Raw genomic sequence first — 20,582 nt, 5'->3', positions numbered from 1 at the left:
TTGTGTGCCTGCGTGTGCCTGTGTTGCTTATGGGAACTAGAAAAGAAAGTAAAAGGGCTGCCAGTTTCTCCATTTTTCTCCTCTGATGTCATCTATGTATCACGTTTCTGTCATAACGAAGGGGAAAGCCCACTACTGGTTGTGGTAACCCTTTCTTTTCCAAAGGATCCTCCTCCTCTGGAGATAGTGAGAAAGTGAGACAGGGTCATCTCACCAAAATCTGTGAGCTTCGCTCCACCTCCCCGCTTTGGTGCCTTCGCCTTGACAGAGCCTTGGTCCAGTAAGATGATCTGCCCACAGCTGGTCTCCTACACTTAGAACAAATTGGAAGCAGGAGAACTTGGAGAAGGAATTCGGTTTCACTAAAAATAGCTGCAATATAGACCCTGTGACTTACCACTCCTCAGAACAGTCAGATATGAACCCAACAGGGTCCACTGGCCACTGAAATTCTTCTGCATTTGTTTTTCTTGCCTGAAGCCCTTAAAGCCAAGAGGAACTTCAGGATTTGGGGGTACTTTGGCCCCGATACAGACTCTTGAAAACCTCAGACACTCATGGTGACAATATGACCAAGAATCTTCCTGACCTCAGGAGTGCATGACCATTGGCACTAATAAAAACCAAGACCTTTAAGCTTTGGTTCATGGTGGGACTTTGCTTGCTGTTCACCACCAGGCCCACTGCGTCTCCACTTCTAAGGTAGGTGAAAGCAAAATCACCGGGGGAAATGCTTCAGGAATTGGGGTCCTGTTGGGTAACACAGGTCCAAGTTTCCTCTGTCTAGGGCAGAGAGATAAATGTCAGGGCAGGACAGAAGCTACAAATGAAAAGTCTGTACTCCTAAAATGCCAACAAAGCCATGACAACATGTGGGAATGAATTCTTTTCCAGTCACCTTCTCACCACAAAAGCAAATGATTAGTCAGCGAGAAAACACTTAAACTGTTCAATGTAACTTTCAATTTCTGTACCCAGATCTGTTTTATTTTGACTATGCCCCTTTTCTTTCTTCTCCCGCTACTGGGTGAATTTGAATTTGTTCCAGGACATTGCTTATCTATATTCACCTTTTCTGCTAAGTGACAGCAAAGTGTAATCTAGAGTTGACCAGAAACGAATCAGAATCACTATAGTTCAGGAAGTCCTTAGGAAAGATTCATTCGAACTAAGATTCGAAAGGTATTTGATTGGATTATATTTCCTTTCCAATATGCTGCTGTTAAGACAGATTTCTGGTTTCTTGACTGTTCACGTGTTCACAGTGATGGGCCTTGAGGAAGGAGTGAGAAATGAAGCGGAGCTGGGGATGTGGATGAGAGGTTAGGAGCCACTAGGAGAAAAGAATCAGTTTTGCTATTGGAAGGGTCAGGTTGGCTTTTGAGCATTGTGCTAAGCTAACTCCCAGATGCTTTCTTTACGTGAAAACGCCACAAAGCTCATGGCAACAAACCTACTGACTCAGAATTGCCTGTGTATACTTTTACAAAATGAATTAGACAAACACTTAAACATTGTATGTGTCCTCTCCACATCTATTCTTTTTGCCTTCTATCTTTAAGATACATGTGTCCAAATAACAAACGTGAAATTTTGAACTGACAAAAAGCACTCTGAATGTTATATAATCTGATCCTCATTAAAGCATGAGTCGCAATAAATGACTATCTGGTCTACCTGAATTATTGCTTCACTTTTCCCTGCACCCTTAAAATGACCGCATTTTCCAGGTTCAGCCTTCTGCTCAGTATCACATTCTACTAACACTTTCTGCTTTCATTCAGTATCATCCTGAGGCTCATTCACTGTGTTGTAAGACTGGGTAAAACTTGAATATTCACAGTTATTTTTCCCATGTTACTTTTAGTGCAGCCATATGGCATTACTACCACTAGGCACACAAACATGTTGTCAAGGGTTTTGCATTTACTCTAGGTATGTATTTTATGGAAATGCTATGGAGAACATAATTTTTTTTCTTTTGCTGAACAAGGAGATTTACTGCAACTTACTTCTACATACTGCCCTTATGCCTAGTACTTTGAACAAGTGAGTCTAATAATCAAATTCCTATGTACAAAAACAACTTTTCACAAATATATCCATCAGTAAATAAGTGGGTCCCAAAGTCAATCATGAACAACTACCAGGCTGGCTGTTCAGAAATCACCTGGGAAGATTCTTTAGAACTTTAAAATCTGGGCTACATCCCTGGGAATTTTGACTCAGAAGGTCTGGGGTAGTGCTCTAGAAATGGGATTTTCAGCAAACAACCCTGGTGCAATACTTGATTTGGGAAGCACTAGGAAGGTGCAGTTCTACTATTATTGTCTTATTTGTTTGTTTAAATGTATCAATGATTTCCATTGTTTTAGAATCAAGTTAAAGTTTCTTACCTTGTCGTTTGTGGAAGCCTTTGCAATCTTATTTGTTATCTTAGTCTTTACTAACTAGTGAAAGCCCTAGTCAAATTGAGTTAGATACCATTTTCCATTCTGCTTTCATGCTTGGTCAGTTTTCTGCTTCTCTTGCCTTTTATCCCTGTGTCTTTTCTCACTTCTCTGCATACTCATATATACGCACTGCTGTGTATGTATATAAGAATGATATGGAGGACTTTTTAAACATGCTAACTGTTAGATCTCATTTCTTGGAATTCTAAGTCAAGTAGAGTTGGAGTTTTTAAATACCCCAGGGAATCTGATACTGACCTCATGTTCAGAAACAATGAATCTTGCTCAAATACCATCTCTTTATCAGATCAGAAAGACAAATATTGCATTTTTCTCATTTGTGGTTCCTAAATTTATTCAGTTACGTAATATATTATATGTGCAATGGAAGTAGAAGAAAGACAGTCTGGGAATAAAAAGGAATCATGGGAAGAAGAGAGGAAAATGGGAGGATGAGAAATAAATATGGTCACAATACTTGATATACTTCTATGAAAATATCTTTATGAAACCTATCACTATCTTAAATAAAATAAAAGTAATAGAAATTCAATGTAAAAAATATAAGTGTAAAATCAGACCAAAACCAAGCAAACAAAATAAGCAAGCAAACAAACAAACAAAAAAGGATCTTTTTTTTTTTAAGAGCCCACGCTTCATTGGAAAAGATATGACAACCCATTTTGCTTCTAGAAACACCTTAAGCATGAGACGACAATGTGCCCATAATTCCATTATGGGCGTGATAACAATGAATTCTGTTTTCAGGGCACAAGATTTGACTGAGAGAGTAAAGTGCTTGTTGTGCAAGCATGAGGGGGGCCTGGGTTTGGATGCTCAGAACCTATGCATAAAATAATGCATGTGGTGGCACATGCCTCTAATCCCAATACTGTGAGGTAAGACAAGGGAATCCCTGGGGCTCACTGGTCAGCAAATCTGGCCACACTTAATAAGAGACCTTTCTGGTAAAAAGCAATAGAAAAGAAACAGCTGACATTGACCTCTGGCCTTCTTGTATTGAAGTATTTATCTGCAACACACACGTTCATATGCCATGAATATAAAATAATAATAAATAAAAACATAATTATTATATATTTCCGCCATAGATGGAAGGGAGACTAGAACATCATACAATGTAGCTTTATTTCATGTAACAATATGAAGCAGATCTTTTAAATCTGAGATTTGTGTATAGATATGGGGTCTTAAGAAACCTTTTTTCTTAGGTTGGATAATTTAAGATAGCAGTGACTAGATTCCAGAGAGTCTCTTGGCTTTGGTAGGATGGGAAGCACCCTTCATTTTTAAATACAGTTCTTCTGCCATATGAGAGAGATGAACACAATGCCAGGTGCTACAGAGGAGGGGCAAGAGGCATCAAGCAATGGTGATCTGAATGAACTTGGAATAGATTTCCTTTCTTTGCTATATACAGAGCAGAATCTACATCTGCTGTAGAATTGTTCATGGTTGAAAAGTGGCTATTTCTTAATTTTAATCAATATATATATATTTAAATCATATGGATTTAAATCAATATATATATAATGTGTGCATATAATAAAATACAACTATAAAATACATAACTATGTTACTAGATTCGTATGTGTTCTTCTATATTTTTATTCTCCTAGAATTGTAGTAAATATGTATCATTTGCATATGTGCACAAATGCCTATGCCTACTTTTCAAATTGCAATTTATACAGAAATTATGTAGTCAATCACACTTCTCTGCATCACACTCTTCTTGCCTTTCATTAGTGATATGACCTTAGATTCTCTAGGAGTTCATTTTGTTCATCCAGAAAATGAGAATAATAGTACCCATCTCATAGGGTTATGATGATTCAGTGGATTGGAAATATAAACCAAAGCTAGGTACCCGCCTGTAATCCCAGAAGTTGGGTAGCAGATACAGGAGGATTGTAATAATAACAGTTTCAATTACATAGTTCTAGGCTCGGCTAGGCTACATAAAGTACTCAACATTTAGTTAAATCAGTGCTTGCTGCTATTGTTCTTCTATTATTCTCATTCAACAAAACCTACAAAGCACCTACAATTGATTAATTTGATTCTTTATTCCTTAGACAACATTTTGTTATATAGATGGAAAGAAGTTATCCAAGCAATTACTTTTGTGGGCATTAATTTTACTTCCACATTTTGCTAGTAAAAGGCAAAATCACAATAGAATCTTGACTATATATATATATGCTACCATTTTTCTTAGTCTGTAATAGATTCCCAATAATAAAATAGCTGGGTTGAAACATGAACATTGCTTTTAATTGTATTCAGTGTTGCCCCATTGCTTTCTTAAAAGCACATAAAAAATTCACAATTGCACTAGCAATGCAGAAGTATACTTTACTCTGCAATATTACTATGTTGTCCTTACAGCATTTTCCTTTTTTAAATGTTTTTGTGTGTGCATGTATGTGTATGCACCGTGTGTGTATAAACTCACCAAACCCAGAAGAAGGATCATCCCCTGAGACAAGAGGGACAGATAGTTGTGAGTTGTTATGTGGGTTCTGGCAACTGAACCTGGGCCTTCTATAGTCTGAAAAAGTAGAAAGCACTCTTGATCACTGAGTCATCTCTCCACTCCCCTTATAACACTTTGTAAATGTTTTTAGTCTTATATGTAAAGTAGGTTGATGATTTACTGTTCCTGGTTTTACTGCCTTCTTATCAATTTGAGTTTTTTAGGGGAGAAAAAGTCACTTATTTAAAACTGCAGCTCTCGGAAGTGCTGCAGCTTCTCCTCCTCCTCTTCTTCCTTTTCCTCCTTTTCCTCCTCTTCCTCCTCCCCCTCTCAGCTTGTAGGTGTTTCTTATATTTTTCATTGTCAGCCTACCCTTTATATTATCACTACAAACTCTTTGTGTCTTTTCTAGGTATAGCTTTGTTTCCAATGTCTTGTTTAATTTGTTTGAATTGTGGTGATTTTATCCAAATTCTGAAAAACTGTATATTGTAAAACGACTTTCATGACTTCTCAGCTTGAGGAATTGGTTAAGAGGCTCTTTCCATTGCAGGGTTGTACACATTACAGTTTTATTTTTTTGTTATTCTTTAAATTTGTCTTTACCTATACATAATTTTTATTTGGATAGAGTCTGATTTATTTCAAAATAATAGCTAATTGTATCCATATTACATTTCCAATCCATCTTTGCTGAACTGAACTGAAATATCAACTTTCACGATGCTTTAACTGTCTTAAGCAATTATATATGTATAATTGTACATGATTGGCTTTGTCCATAATCATGTTGTCGATTACTTATGCACTGCTGTCACTTCATTCGATTACAGTTACTTTAGAGTACATTTTGATGTCTAGAAAGTATTCTTTTCTTTCCCTCCCTTCCTCTCCCCTCTTTTATTTTTTATGCTTATTCTAGGGCATTTATTCTTATACATAAGTATTAAAGTATATTATATGAATATTCTGTTTTTCTACGGCAAAAACCATATCAGAGATTTAAATTGAAATTTGAAGATATAATATTGACATTGAGAAAATTGAAGTCTTATATAAACTCTTCTGTTTCATTCACTCATTTTGTCAGGATTTGTTTTTTTGTTTTCCACACTGGCACTGCAGTTTTCTTCATACTGGCTTGATGCTTTTCTCATTAAATTTATTCCAGTATTATACAGGGTATTTTTTATTACTGTGAATATAATTTTATTCCATTTTCATTTCAGTGTTTATTACTTGAATAGAGAAACACTGTACTGTGTGTGTGCACATGTGTGTTAAATAATTTTATATTCTTCTACCAACCAAATTCTCTGAATCAGTTGCATAGTTTTTTGTTTTTTAGTTTTACAAATTTAACATTAAGAGATAAAGGTATCAGTATAGTTACTAATGTTTATATTAGTTCCTTTTGGCGATTTTATTATTATTATTTATTATTATTTTATTAGCTAGAAAGTCCAAGGCAATGATGACTAATAACATGGATATGAAGCATGCTTTTCTAGTTCTGCTTTTTGACTGGGTCAGTGCTTTCCCATTTGTGATTCTATTTGGCATCCATTTTTGGTAAACTGTCTGTACTATTTCAAGATAAGTTAATCATATTTAAATTAGAAACATTAAAAGTACAGCTAAATATTATCAAATGACTTTTAAGGCTATATTAATATCATCATTTATATTATTTTCTTCTTCGATGCAAGTTATTGATGCCATAACTTATATTGAGGGAGTTACTGAATCTCTGTCACATTTCCAGATTTAATAGTATACATAGGCTAGTAATTTTTGTGAAACAAACCAGTGAAACCCTCAATAGTGTAAACTTACATATATATAATTTAATTTATTATTTATGGGTCTTTGTGTTCGTCAGAGTTTGCTTGTTTTATTCTGGGCTCAGGGGATTGACTCTAATTGTCACTGCAGGTCTGTCTGGCTCTGTTGCTCCAGACCATAGTGCTTAGTACCACTTTTTTCCTAAGAAAACTCTTGTTTTTCTACCAATCAAATCAAGAAGGTTCATAGAGCTAGTCTCAAGGTGACTGCAGGGACACAAGAAGGAAGGAGAGTGTACATAAGGCCTCTTGAGGAAGAGTCACAATTGCATCTCATTTTATTCTTCTTGTCAACTCACATGGCTTATTCCAAAATTAAGGTACAGGAAATGAATACCTCGAAATAAAATTTCTGAATGAAGGAAAAGGTGACATATATCATATTCTAATTGGTTATAATTTTACTTTATTGAAAGACTTCTAGTTTGTATTTAAAAATATCAGCATGTATATCCAAAAATCTCCTTTTACATTTTAAGACTCTGAAATATTTATTTTTTAATCTGAATTCCAAGAGGGTTATCTTCTTACTGGCTTTTCTCAAAGAACATTTAACTATTTATTAATCCTAATTTTTTTGTTATTCCCTTTCTTATTTCTTTTTCATTATATTTGTGATTCTTTCCAAAACATCATAAGACAAATACTAAGCTAATTTCTCTTCTCATATTTGTTTATCAATGCTATAAAAATATATAGTTTATTCCCCTTGGGAAAGCTTTTTCTGTGCCATCTATATTTTGGAATAAAGTGATTTTTATTGCTTTCGGATTGTTTGAAATTTCACTTGGAATTCACTGGTAGTTTATCAGTATATTTCCAACATTCTATGAGCTTACTTTTACATAATTTCAGTTATTTCAGTAATATAGCCATTGGACTCAGGGAACCAGTTTTTTATTTTTTGTTTTACTTTATTCTTGGTTTCATACCTTTCTTAGTATTCTTTGAGATCTGTCTTCAAAGTCTCTTTGTTTACTCTCACAATTCTCATTTTGACATTTTTGCCTTTGTGCTTGTTACTTCCTGCTCTGTGTCATCTTCCTGGCCACTGTTTTGGATCTCACCCACAGTTGTCCTCTTAGTTAATCTGATAAACTGTTGATTTGGTCAACCTTATTTTTGAAGTACCAGGAAGTCTATTTTATGCTGCTGTTGAATCCTTACATATATTTCATTATTGGCAATGGTGGTGCTTTACAAGTTAGCACTTATCTGTTCTTCCACAAAAATGGTTAAACTCTTTTGTTTATAGCTTATTAAAGTTGACTCATAGTCAAGGGAACAGCTACTCAAGTTGTGATAAGGCTTTCACTTAGTAGCAAACTAAGTTCTTAGGGGAAATGCCTTCTTTCTAGGTTTATAGTGTTCCCATCTGTTGTTTTGATTCAGTCTTTTATATCCTCTTGAAGTCTTACGTATGGCAGCAGGAATATGGGTGTGATGTCTTTCTCAGTTTCTGGTCTCCTTTTGTGAGGTCTTTATAGTGCCAGATCAATGGTTTACTTTGTACTTAACAGAGTAAGAAAGACAGCAGTTCTTTTGCCAAGACTCTCACAACATGCAGGACACAACTCCTATTTAGCTGCTTCTCATAAGCTTCAATAAGTCTTTTGCTCAGGAAAGGTGAGTACTATGTAGTTTGCAATGATTAACACTGTAAGCCAAAACTCTCACTTTCCTAGAGTCTTCTCACATGGTGGACTCTAATTATACTGCTTCTCAGGGAATTGCTTTATAATAATATAAGACTGGTGGTGAGATTCAGGGTGGATAACTGTTGAGGCCCACACTGCCTGGTTTGGGGGCCACTGTGTCCCACCCGAGCTGCTGCTTTGGTTGGCGGGTCAGGGTCTAACAAGAGAGAGAGTCGGGATGAAGGGGAAGAAACAGGAAGAATGGAGACAAGACAGAGGTTCTGATCAAGTCTCAAGTCTCTTTTATTGAAGGGAAGTCCGGGGTATTTATACGCTTTGCCACGTGCCTTGTAGGTGTGGATGCCACATGCATCTTGCAGGCGTAGATACCGCTGCGCCTTGCAGGCATGTATAGCATGGATAGCACGTGTGTCTTGCAGCTGGGGCCACTAAACAGCAAAACAAGATATGTGGGAAAAACAAGATGTTTCTGAGAGTGTGATCAGATGTTGTAGGCTGTTGAAAACAAATCTCTTGTCAGGGTATATGGCTTGAGATGGCTGCAAAGATGATAGCCGCTTTCTGCTAGGAGTCGGATCCCAACAGATAACTAATAGTTTGAGTAGAGTTGTAAAAATAGTCACTAAAATATTATGATATTGGGCCAGCAAGATGGTTCAGCAAGTAAATGCACTTGCTGCCAAGCATTGTTACCTGCATTTGATCCAGAACTTATGTAAAAGGAGAGAACTCACTCTCACAAGTTTTTTTCTGGCCTCCATCTGAGAGCTATGTCATAAATATCAATGCTTGTGCACACATATCACTTATACACATTTGTCTCCTGCATTCATACCTAACCCCAAACAAATGCATACATGCATGCACTAAATAAATCTAATAAAAATAAAAGTATAGTACAATGCTAAGGGGTTTAATATATTTTAGTTTTTTATATTTCTTTTTAAAAAGGCACGAGGAGAGTGAAAATACAGAAGATTCATGCTAAGGAGTCAGAAAAATACCACTACAATTTGAATCCCTGCAGAAAACAAGAAAATAAAAATTTGTTAGAATTGTGTAGAGTTGTCAGTTTTAGTTACATAAACTTAATAGGAAACAGGAACTCAGAGATTTCTGTTCATTCATGGTGTTCTGACCATTCATAGCACCTTAAGAATATTGAGTCTATTTTACTCTGATTATCTAAGATTTCAGTTGTTCTCAGTAACAAAGTCTAACCTATGTGGACAAAAGTTTCCAAAAGAAATTGAACCCTCTAACTGGAGCCTTCTTCTGTGATTATGGAAAGTTTGGAATATTTTCAGGCCAGAAACAAATTTCAATTTATCTTGGGTTATCTTTAGCCTGCTACAGAGCCATGCCTTGCTCACTTCTGAGTCTGACCAAACATAGTAACATATATGAAAAGCTTTTGGAATGCATTAACTTAACAAAACCAGTTTACAGCAACTAAAAGGCTTGAGATATCACTAAATAGAATTTGAATCCTATGGCTGAGGTGTCTTCTTTGATGTTAATACCTACTGAATATTACCACCAATATATATTGAAAAGTGCCTTGATTTATGGCATACCTTGTTCTGTTACTACAGAAACTTCATGAAACTGTGTCCATTTTGGAACCTGGAATTTGGGATGAATTAAATATGTATTCCCCAGGCCATGGTAACTCATATTGGTCTCCTTTGAGGCAAAAGTTGTGGTTTTACCTAAACACCTAGAATACAAGGAAAAGACTTCTTGGAAATGCAGTTCCTACCCTTAACAGGAAGTGCCAAGGATAGGTAAATTCACAGGTGTAATAAGTAAAGTCATTGAGATGATGTACTAGGCATGTATGCAGTCTACCAGCCCAGTATCTCAGAAAGGAAAACAAAGAAAAGAGCCTGGAATGGGCATGTCTAAGGAAGCCACTGGAATTCACTCCTCTGAACTTCAACAGTGTCATATAATTCTCTTGACTGGAAGCTTTAGTGTGGGGCTCAGAAATGTCATCTCTACTAACAGTAAATCCCAAGCATCACTCTTTATTGACAGATTTTTCCCTAGTCTTCTGTCTGATGGCAATGAAAATGTCAGCATAGGCTTCTGAAACAAAATATCTGAGGTCCTGATACTGTTATTCAATATCAATGATAACATGATCAGATAAACTGCCCGTTCCTAGAGTCTCTCTCTCTCTCCTTCTCTCTCTCTCTCTCTCTCTCTCTCTCTCTCTCTCTCTCTCTCTCTCTCTCTCTCTATCTCTATCTCTATCTCTCTATCTCTCTTTCCTCTCTCTTTCTGAGATGGGTCTTACAATATAGCAGTGGCTTGCCTGGAATTTGCTATACAGACCAATCTTTCCTCTATTATATACTCTTGGCTTAAAATCAAAGAACTAACCTACTGGGACACCATAAATATTAGTCCAAACAAAACTTTTCTTTCTAAAATTTTCTAACCTACCTTGTGTAGGTTATTACAGTGGTAGAACACTGGCTGGGACAAAACAACTGGGTTACAAGCAGCTTCAAATAAAGGAAAGTATAGACATAATTTACTTGTCATTATTGACCCGGATTGCCTTTTTTCATATGTGTTCATATTTCAATATTATTCATAGTTCTTCTTTCCTAAAATTTTATAGCTACATATAGTACCATTTGAATATGATCTTTGTGATGTGCATAAATAAAGGGCCCTAAACGTAATACTTTAGAAGAGTTTTCAAGAAACTAACCAAGAAAGAAGTCTCAGTCCAAAGATATTGAAATACCAATCACATAAACCAGGCATGTCCAACGTGTGACCCATAGGCCATATAGCTCCCCTGATACAAATTTGTAGATGACCATGTCATATCACAATGTTGAAAGATTGGACACATCTGACAATGTTTGAGAAGAAAATAAAAATTTCTAATGAAGGTGTGGGCTATAAGACAGAATTTGAGAGAAGCAGGGAGAAATGTCAGAGGTCAGATTCCATAAAAGAATGTGGCAGCCCACCTTGAAGGTTGTAAGTGGGATAGTCTCCCTAGGAATCGTGAACTGGGAAGGGAAAAGTCAGAAAGCATGACTGCCCAGTGAGTAGTTGAACTTTGAAGGACTACCACATTCTTGACTAATCCGAGCAATGGGGTCTGTGAGTGTTGACATTAGGCCAGAACTCAGTTATGTAATGGAGACTCTCACATGAAGGCCATGACTTCTGGTTAAGCAGCTCTGCAACTGAGGCAACTCTGGCAGAAGTGACAGCTGGAGGATGCCCACTGACCACAACCACACCTGTCCATCAGAACACTTTCATGAGAGTGGAATGTGGATAGCATGCATACCTCTATGTCAACCATATTGGGGTGGAGTCTGGCACTGACAGAGTAACAATGCAATAGCCTGTAAGTCCTGAGAGCTCTGTTCTTGTTCGGGTGCTTGAATTTCTCTCTGTGGAACTTTCAGAGTTGTTCGTTATTTCATAATACTTGCAGAACATGTCAAATTATAGAGAGGAAGGAGCAAGAAATTTTGAAAGCAAAGACTTATTTGAGCCATTGCACTGGATAAGCCTCTTAACTGGTTGTGTTTATATAAGTTACTTTGCCTTTCTGAACTTGCTCAATGATCTGAAGAGTGGGGCTGATGATAGTAACACATTATTTCTTTGAGTATAAAAATGGCATAATATGAATAAGTACTTAGTATAGGTAAGAAACTTAGTGGTTCTGTGAATAGCATTATGAAGATGGGATCTTTATTATGCCTTTTATTATGTGATAGGAATTATAGTAGGCCTTGGTTGGAGTAGGCGTCTGGGACTTTATCTTAAAGAGTTAGTTACCTTATCTTCTCTGGGCATCTTTGTCAGAAATGTGAAGATACAGCCAAACACAAATCTGTTAACAACTAAATATTAGACCCAAGATTTTCTCAAGAAAAGAAAAATCTTTTACCATTGTCAGAATAATTGCTAAAGTAAAGGCAAGGACAGGACCTGAAAAACTGCAGAAAGCTGACCTAGGCCAAAGTGTTTTGCATGTCGTGTGCTGAGAAATGATGACAAAGTCTGTTGTTTGTGTTTTAAAAAACGTATTTATTTGTATGTGTTTGGCTGATTTGCCTATATGTATGTGTACCACACCTCTGCCCGTGTCCACAGAAGTCAAAAGAGAATGATGCCCTGTAACTGGAGATAAAATGGTTGTGAACTGCCATGTGAGTGCTGGGAATGAAAGCCAGGTCCTCTTGAAGAGCAGCCAGTGTTCTTAACCTCTGACTCTTTGCTCCAGGTCTGAGTGTTGAGAAAGTGGTTAAGACAGACTTTAGACTATAGACCATCCTGTGAGACAAAGGCCAATATTGATCATTCACTCCTCCTTGTCATAGGCAATTCTGAGCACTCTGGAGTGATAAGCATTCTTGATGGACAGCTCATGCTTCTGGTGATATCTATTGTTTTGAAATGTGGAATGATAGGGGTTCTTGATCGACAGCCCTTGCTACCCAGTGATATCCATTGTTTTGTAGTGTGACTGAATCTTTGAACAAATTATCTATCTCAATTACTTCCCCTTCCCTGAACAGTCAAGGGACAAAACACTTAAAGATGTCAATTTCTCACAAGCATTCTGATTTGGACAATTATAATGGTCCAAACGGTCAGTTTTACAGGAGGCAGAAAATCACATATCTGCTTGGTTGTGAAGATTTTTTTTTTATTGAGCATTTTCTTTATTTACATTTCAAATGTTATCCCCTTTCCCGGTTCACCTCCCCCAAAGCCTTCTCTGCTTCTCTGAGGGTGTTTCCCCACCCACCCACCTCCCTGTCCTTGAATTCTCCTACACTGGGGCATCAAGCCTTAGATCTTAATGTTAAGCACCTGATGGATTAATTATTGACATCTCCCTGTCTTACACATGTCATTCACTTTTAAAATCCAGTTTGAGCCATAGTAAACAGGAAACAGAAAATCCTGGGTTCAAAGTAATCTAGGGTTCTCATTTCCTTTATTTGTATGACAGAGCACCCCAAAGCTGAATATCTTTAAATGATAATCATTTTAAACTTAATTGTGTGGATTAAGAATCCAGATAGAGTATAGAAAGACATGGGTCTTTTCTGCCTCTTGAAATCTGGTAAAATTTACCTTGATTGTCTGGAAGCAAGCTGAGATGGTCTGACATGGGCCATATAACTAGGATATTGGTAATTGCCATCACCTGTGTTCCTCCATACTCTTTCCCATGACCCCTTCCTATGGCCAGCGTGGGTGTCCTGATTTGCTTTCTGTTGCTGTGATAAAACACTGACCAAAGCCACCTTGGGGAGGGCAGATTTGGCCTACAAGGCAGGAATTCAAGGCATGATTCTGGAGAGAGGAACTGAAACAGAGACTGAAGAAATAGTTCTTAGTGGCTTGCTTCACTTGGCTTGCTCAGCTACCTATCTCTCTGTCTCGATCTGTCTCTTTTCTTTCCTTCCCCCCCCCCTTTTTTCCTGAGACAGCCTTTCTGTCTGTATAACAGCCCTGGCTGTCTTGGAGCTTGCTCTGTAGATCAGGCTGATCTCCAACACATAGAGATATACCTGTGTCTCCCTCCCTGGTGCTGTGTGCCACCATGTCTGGCTTTAACTACCTTTTTTCCCCTCGTTAATGTATTTATTCACTTTATATCCTTATTGCAGTCTCCTCTCCCTCCTCTCCTCTCCTCTCAGTCCCACTTTTATATGCCTCCCCCATTCCTCCTCCCCTTCTTCTCAGAGAATGGGAGGCCCTCATGGGTACCAAACCAGCCTGGCATATCAAGTTACAGTAGGACTAGTTGCATCCTCTCCCACTGAGACCAGGCAATGCAACCCAGATTTCAACTACCTTTGTAAAACAACCTTACCACCTCTGACTAGAGATTATGCCACCCACACTAGGCCCTCCCACATAAGTTAGCAATCAATAAAATGTTCCACAGACACCAGCACAGAACAGTCTGATGGAAAAAAATTCTTTAGTTGAAATTCCCTCTTCACAGGTATTGCCTAGTTTTGTGGCATGTTGACAAAAATTAACTATGACATTGGGCTTCTTCACATCATGGATGTCAGGATATCCAATGTCTTAAATGGTGGCTGGATTTCCCCCAAGAGAAAGTTCTTCCAGATCTGTTAAAGACTTTACCAGGACCTGAAACAGCATAACTTCTATTATATTCTATTTCTCAAAGTACAAAGACATCTTGGATTCAATTAGCTGTGTATTAGATGTTAACTATATATTATGAAATGACACGAATTTACAGGTGTGTAAGAATTTGTGGGTTTCTATTACGATACTGTTAAAACAGCACCCATATTATTCAGATTTGCATTTCTATAGTAAAATACCTGAGGCCTCTAACTTCATAAAGATAAAAGGAAAAACTTATTTACTTTTGGAAAGCTGAAAGTTGAAACGTCAAGATGAAAGCCCTAACTCTGAAGAAGTAAGTGTTTCATGGCTGGTTGGAATGACAATGGCAGGCAGGGATGAGTATCAGGACAAGAGGGTCACATTATGCATATCACGATGGGAATGAGGGGTGTTATTGTACGTGTGAGTATAGAACTTCTTACCTGGCTAAATAAAAAGTCAGATAGGCAGATTTTGCTGTCCCTCAACCCATTCTGTAGTGGGTCATACATATGCCTAGGATGACCATCATCTTCACCTTTTAATGGCACTACACTGAAGATCAAGTCTTTTGTTATATAATAGACACTAAGGGGATACTAAGATGGCTAAAACAACAACAATAAAACTACTTGATTTATATTACAAGTCTCTGGGCTAGGAATTTGAAAAGGATCTCATTGAATAGTTCTCCATTGAAATGGTTTCTCACAAGAAATGTAGCCAGATGTGAGATGAAGTTGATATTATCTGGTCATATGGATTGTATATCTAAGATGCAGTTCTTGCTTGACTTGCCAGTAATGTGAGTTGTTGTCAAGAAGATGAGCATAAACCATCAGCTTGAGAGCCTAGTTGTAAACTCTCCAGGGTGGTTACACTTCATACATGATGATGGTGTGAAATAGGCCACCAGGTGGGCTAGGCATCTCTGTCTGCAAATTTCCAATTTACTCTAAAATTAAGAATGCATCACTTCTACCATATAATGTAGGATGAAGTTATGAGCCCTCCCAGGGTTCTCAGCCCTTAGAGGAGTGTTGGGAGCTGCTAAAAGTCTGCCCCCAACAGAGGAGGGAGATACAGCACACTTGTGGATTTAAGGCCATTCTGTGAGTCACAGTGAGACCTTGTCTCAAAACAAAACAAAGCAAGGCAGACCAAATCCTTTGGTGATCTGCATAGATAGTGGAGAGACCACCTTCTTATCATCCTAGAATAGATGTTAGAACCTCCTTTAGCAGGTCATTTTGCTTACCAAGTATTTAAGAGCTGGACACTGGAGGCTGGGGTATGGCTTCATTGGAGCCAGTGGTAATGACATTTTCATATTAAACATGTCAGAGAAGATAAAAATGGAGCAGACCCATTTCCTTTACAAATGTGGCTGGGTATAATCTCCCTAGCAGAGTCAGAAAGTTTATTTGGATATCATTGCTTGGCTGTGCACTTGAATAGTCGTAATTCCTGGGGATTGGCATTAAAGCTCTTATGATGACCATTGATCTGTCTCAACACAGGCACACACCACTATAGTGTTTTTGCACGAGCTGTCTATTTTCTTTATGTTTGGATTATTTCTTTTGCAGGATGCTTTCCAGTGAGGGAACACAATTTTACTTACTTGTGCTCATGGGTAAGCATGCTTCATTCACTCTCCCATGCAGACTTCTCTCTGCATCACCTCAATGATATTAGCTAACCTAGATTTCACCCTGTGTTTCCTATGCTTACTGTTTTATTGTCTTTTAAGGAAGAGTTATACCTAGCTTCCAGCTGGATGCTATTCTTGCTGGGGAAGAAATTATTGGTAGAGACAGAGTATGCTCTAAAATCATAATGTGGTGACCCTGTTGGAACTTACCAGGAGGAGATAGACAAAAGAAATGGTATAGGTATACAGGACTCCAGTGGCACACACACACACACACACACACACACACCACCACCACCACCAGTACCACACTCTGCTGCTGTCCTGGTGTGTGTGTGTGTGTGTGTGTGTGTGTGTGTGTGTGTGTGTGTGTGTGTTTAGGGCGGTTGACAAAGACTTAGAGGTTTGTGATTTTAAACAAATGTCCAGGGAAAGTGTTTCTCCTGCTTCAAGAGGCTAAGGGAAGCACTGTGAAATGGTATACTAAAGAATAATTTTGGTGTTAGAGATAGATACACCTGGATTCTTACCCAGGCTCCACAATTAACCAGGCCTGTGACCTTTTTTAAAATTACTTAATGTAGAGCTAGTTAGACATGGTAGTTTATGTCTTTAACTTTAGTGCCTGGGAGTACAAGGCAAGAATGAGCTCCAGAGTGAGACCCAGTTTTAAAAAACATCATTTAATCACTCCAAGGCCTAATTTCCTCATTTGAAAATGGAAGTAATACCAACACTTACTACGGTTGATGGGAAGTTTAAATAAGACACTGATGCAAAGATTGAGCATCATTCCTTGGCACTTAAAGAATGGTAGCTATTATTGGGTATAGATTACAGAAAAAACCTTTTTTTAAAATTGCTTTTCTCTTGTCTTTTTCTCCAAACACACATTCAACCATTGAAATTTCTGTCTTTTGGAGAGAAATTCCTTCTTTATCAGAATACTGATATTAATTAATGATCTAACCTTGGGTTAGGTAATTACATTGTGTCATCAAGCTCCAGGTTATTAGATATTATTTGCAAGAAAACCAGGCCTAACAGTTCCTCTCAGACTGAGCATGGAGGCTGCAAATTGAGTTTAGAGGATTACTGACCTTTAGACCCTGGCTGGTAGCAGGGGCAGCCCACACTCCTGGTCTTGAAAGCCACAGCAGGCTCTTGTAATTGAGTTATTGCCTGGGATTCAGTAGAACTAATCCATCTATATGATTTCTTCGCCTGCTTTAATATCATTAACAAAACCAAATTAAGGAGAGGGTGGGAGTGTGGTAGGATGAAGTGAATGGTTTTTTTTTTTTTTCCTGCTTGGGGCTCACTAGCACATCTCCATGGTCAGGATACAGTGTATGTTTTGATGAATGGGTTGAGGACTCTGTGAACTAAGCCAAGCCCTGGGCCACTTCTCTCCTTAACAGCACCCACCGGTCCCCACTGACAGAAAGGACAGTAATGGGAAAAGTTTCCTAACACCCAGGGACTGATTACTGACCTCCTTGTTCCTCCTTTCCAATTCCTTGACTTATTCTTTCCCTTACATCCTATATATAAATTTTTTGGTTTCGGAGCGGTTCTTTTCTTCTAGTTCTAAGTCTCGGGGCTCTTCCATGGGTTGTCACAAGTGTAGCCTGGGAGACAAGCCGATCCTACTTATTCTTCTGCAGCACTAGAGACTTGTCTCACTTCACTTTACAGAAGGTTGGCTGACCTGAGAAGTGGAGACTACAGCCCAGGGAGAAGGAAGGGGCTGGCGTGGGGTAGTGCGGGTGGGAAGCAGCAAGCACTAGGTCAATTTCACTCTCTGCCCTATTGGCAAGTCAAATCCCTTCTCTCCCTTCTTGGAGAACCAGTCTGTCTCAACTTGGACAGCTGGCCAGAGGCGAAGAGTCACAGACTTCAGGACAGATTTCACTGCAGTTGCCAACTGCGGAGTCCCCAAAGTGTACGTGGCAACCAGTGCATCCAGAAAGGCAAGCACTGGAAGTCTAGGGAGTAACAAGGGTGGAGATTAGGGACTCCAGGCTTCCTTGTTCAAAGCGGATCGAGAGAGCCCGCTGTGGCAGCCCTGGAGGACCTTGCCTGTCCGAGGAAATAGGGAACACCCCGCTGACAAGATCGCCCGCACTCCGCTAGGCTGCCAGGCTTTTGCAAGGCGGCAGCTGACGTCTGCGCGCCCCTGCCGAGCTCTGTTTTTACTACAGCCGGCAGGCGGCTTTGTGGAGCCCCGCCCTCGCCGGCTCCCCCCCCTCGCCCCCCCCCCCCGCGTGCCCACACCTTGTCGTTTATATAGAACGCACCCCAGTGCCGATTCCTGGCTCTCTGGGATCAGAGAGTTCTTTGCCCGGAGAGTGGCAGCGAGGGAGCAGGCAAGCTCCGAGGGGGTGTGGGTGTAGGGAGAGAGAACAGGTAAGGTCTTTTGGTTCCCGCTCCTCTGCGGGCCAGCAACTCGGGGCCCCTTTTTTTGGCCAAAAGACGGGAATCTGAAAATGGATTAAATAGAAAGGAGCGAACCTCCCTTTCTGAATCCCCGCGGGCGAGCTGCGCGGCTTTGCGGTGTAACAGGCTCACACGTTGCTCATCACATGTTCAAACATTTCCCTTTCGGGGAGGCTCGTTATTTTTAAGTGAATATTTTCGTCTTTGTTTTGATTTAAAAAAAAAAAAAAAAAAAAAACCTTCCTCGGGGTTTTATTTTGATTGAGTTGGCGGCCCTCAGCAGATTGGGAGAGGCGGGGAAAAGCAGCCCAGTAGAGCTTGGGCAGAACATCCAGGCAACTCCCGGCGTGGCCGGCGCCCGTGGAGCGAGCGACCCGCACTGAGCCCGGGCAGGCCAGCGGCGAAGCTGGGGAGTCCCGGCTGCGCCTCTCGGGTGCCCCGAGATTCTTGAGCGCGGCTCTCCGCGGGCGGGTAGGAGCGGCGGGGCACTGGAGCGGCGGCCGCCCCGCTTTGTCTCTGCACTTCTGGAGCGCGGCGAGCGGCTCCTCCCGCGGCCGGCCGTTCAGGCTCGGGCGGCGGCTCCTCCTTCACCCCTCTCTTTTCCTCCCCACTCTTTCGCAGGCGGCGGCAGCGGCGGCAGCGGGGGGAAAAGCGGATTCCGCCCGAAGCCACACTGAGAGCTCGCGGTCGCGACTTGCCGCCCTAAGCGCTCTCGCAAGTCCAGCCAGCTCGGCGAGGACTTCCTTCTCCTGGACAAACCTTGTCAAGCAAGCTGGGATCTATGAGTGGAAAGGTGACCAAGCCCAAAGAGGAGAAAGATGCTTCTAAGGGTAAGCCCACCGGGAAGTCCGCCTCTTTCCCCTCTCTAGGTTGCCCTCGCCCCCTTGTGTGCGCGCCGCCCAGTGGTTCCTAGTCTCTGTGCTTAGACCCTAAGGTGCCCATGACCTCTGCGACCCCGGATAAACCCCAGAGGTCTAGGCTTCTGGGGGAGTATGGGTTTGCACCACTTTCCCTCCATCCTGGCGGGGCCCCTCCAGTGCCTCCAGTCTCTTCCACTGCCCCTCTGAACGCATGGTGGCCGCGCTGCGGGCAGAAGAAGCTGCAGCAGCCTGGAGCGCAGGGAACGGAGCTGCTTGCTACTGACTGGACCTCTCTCTTTCTCAGTCTCTCTCATTCTCTCTCTCTCTCTCTCTCTCTCTCTCTCTCTCTCTCTCTCTCTCTCTCTCTCTCTCTGTGTGTGTGTGTATGTGGTGTGTGTGTGTGTGTGTGTGTGTGTGTACGCTCCAGAGAGTGTGCATATGTGTGCTGCGCGGGTGTAACATGGTGACATACTCAGGAATTTGTCCCACTCTCAGGACCCAAGCACAGACCCACGTTCAACCCCCTCGCTGTGCCCTCAAATGCAAACAAAGAGCCTGGCCCATATGCAGAACCCTTCCCCCATACTTCTCACCTCACACCCCTTACTCTCCAACTTCCTACCCACTGCACTCAAAGGAGAAGACAGGAACGTGCACCTTTTGACACACCGCGTGCAAAAGTGAGCAATCTGGATACCCTGGCGCCGCCCGTGTTGCGCCTCAGTAGCGCAGCTTTGCCAAGCCCCGGGAGAACAAAGGCTGTTGTCCCCTTGCCACTGGTGCCTAGTGGGAGTGGGCCTCTGCAGGAGGGCATAATTCATTTCCTCAGCTCCCTGAGATTTAGCCACCTGGCCCAAGGCACCTGGTCCCAGGTCCCCTGGAGTGTACTTCTTGGCCTGGGGCCTCCCGCAGGCAGGATGGGGACGTGCAGCAGAGCAGGGCTCAGGCTGGGAAGAACTCAAGAAAAGGAAGGGGTGTCCTCTGCTACCGCCAGCTTGTACTAGTGCTTGCCTTGTTGAGGACTCAG

The 20,582-nt window shown here is 40.6% G+C and overlaps 1 protein-coding gene across 3 annotated transcripts in view; it reads left to right on the top strand.

Moving 5' to 3' along the window:
• The first annotated feature begins 423 nt into the window (after nt 1-423).
• Nucleotides 424-20,582, top strand: part of Fgf13 (fibroblast growth factor 13) — a 493,390-nt gene continuing 473,231 nt past the window's right edge. Inside the window, exons 1-2 of one of the 3 annotated variants that reach the window (XM_076918147.1) lie at nt 424-702; nt 19,317-19,525. In XM_076918147.1, the coding sequence (XP_076774262.1) occupies nt 19,477-19,525 (49 nt within the window). In that variant the 5' untranslated portion in view covers nt 424-702; nt 19,317-19,476. Of the gene's footprint in view, nt 703-18,528; nt 18,666-19,316; nt 19,526-20,582 lie in introns of those variants that run through there. The other 2 variants (XM_034486125.2, XM_076918148.1) reach the window with 2 other exon arrangements.

The sequence above is a fragment of the Arvicanthis niloticus genome, chromosome X (genome assembly GCF_011762505.2).
Source record: "Arvicanthis niloticus isolate mArvNil1 chromosome X, mArvNil1.pat.X, whole genome shotgun sequence".
NCBI lineage: Eukaryota > Metazoa > Chordata > Mammalia > Rodentia > Muridae > Arvicanthis > Arvicanthis niloticus.
Note: the sequence above shows the minus strand (reverse complement) of the source record. Positions and strands in the feature narration are given on the sequence as shown.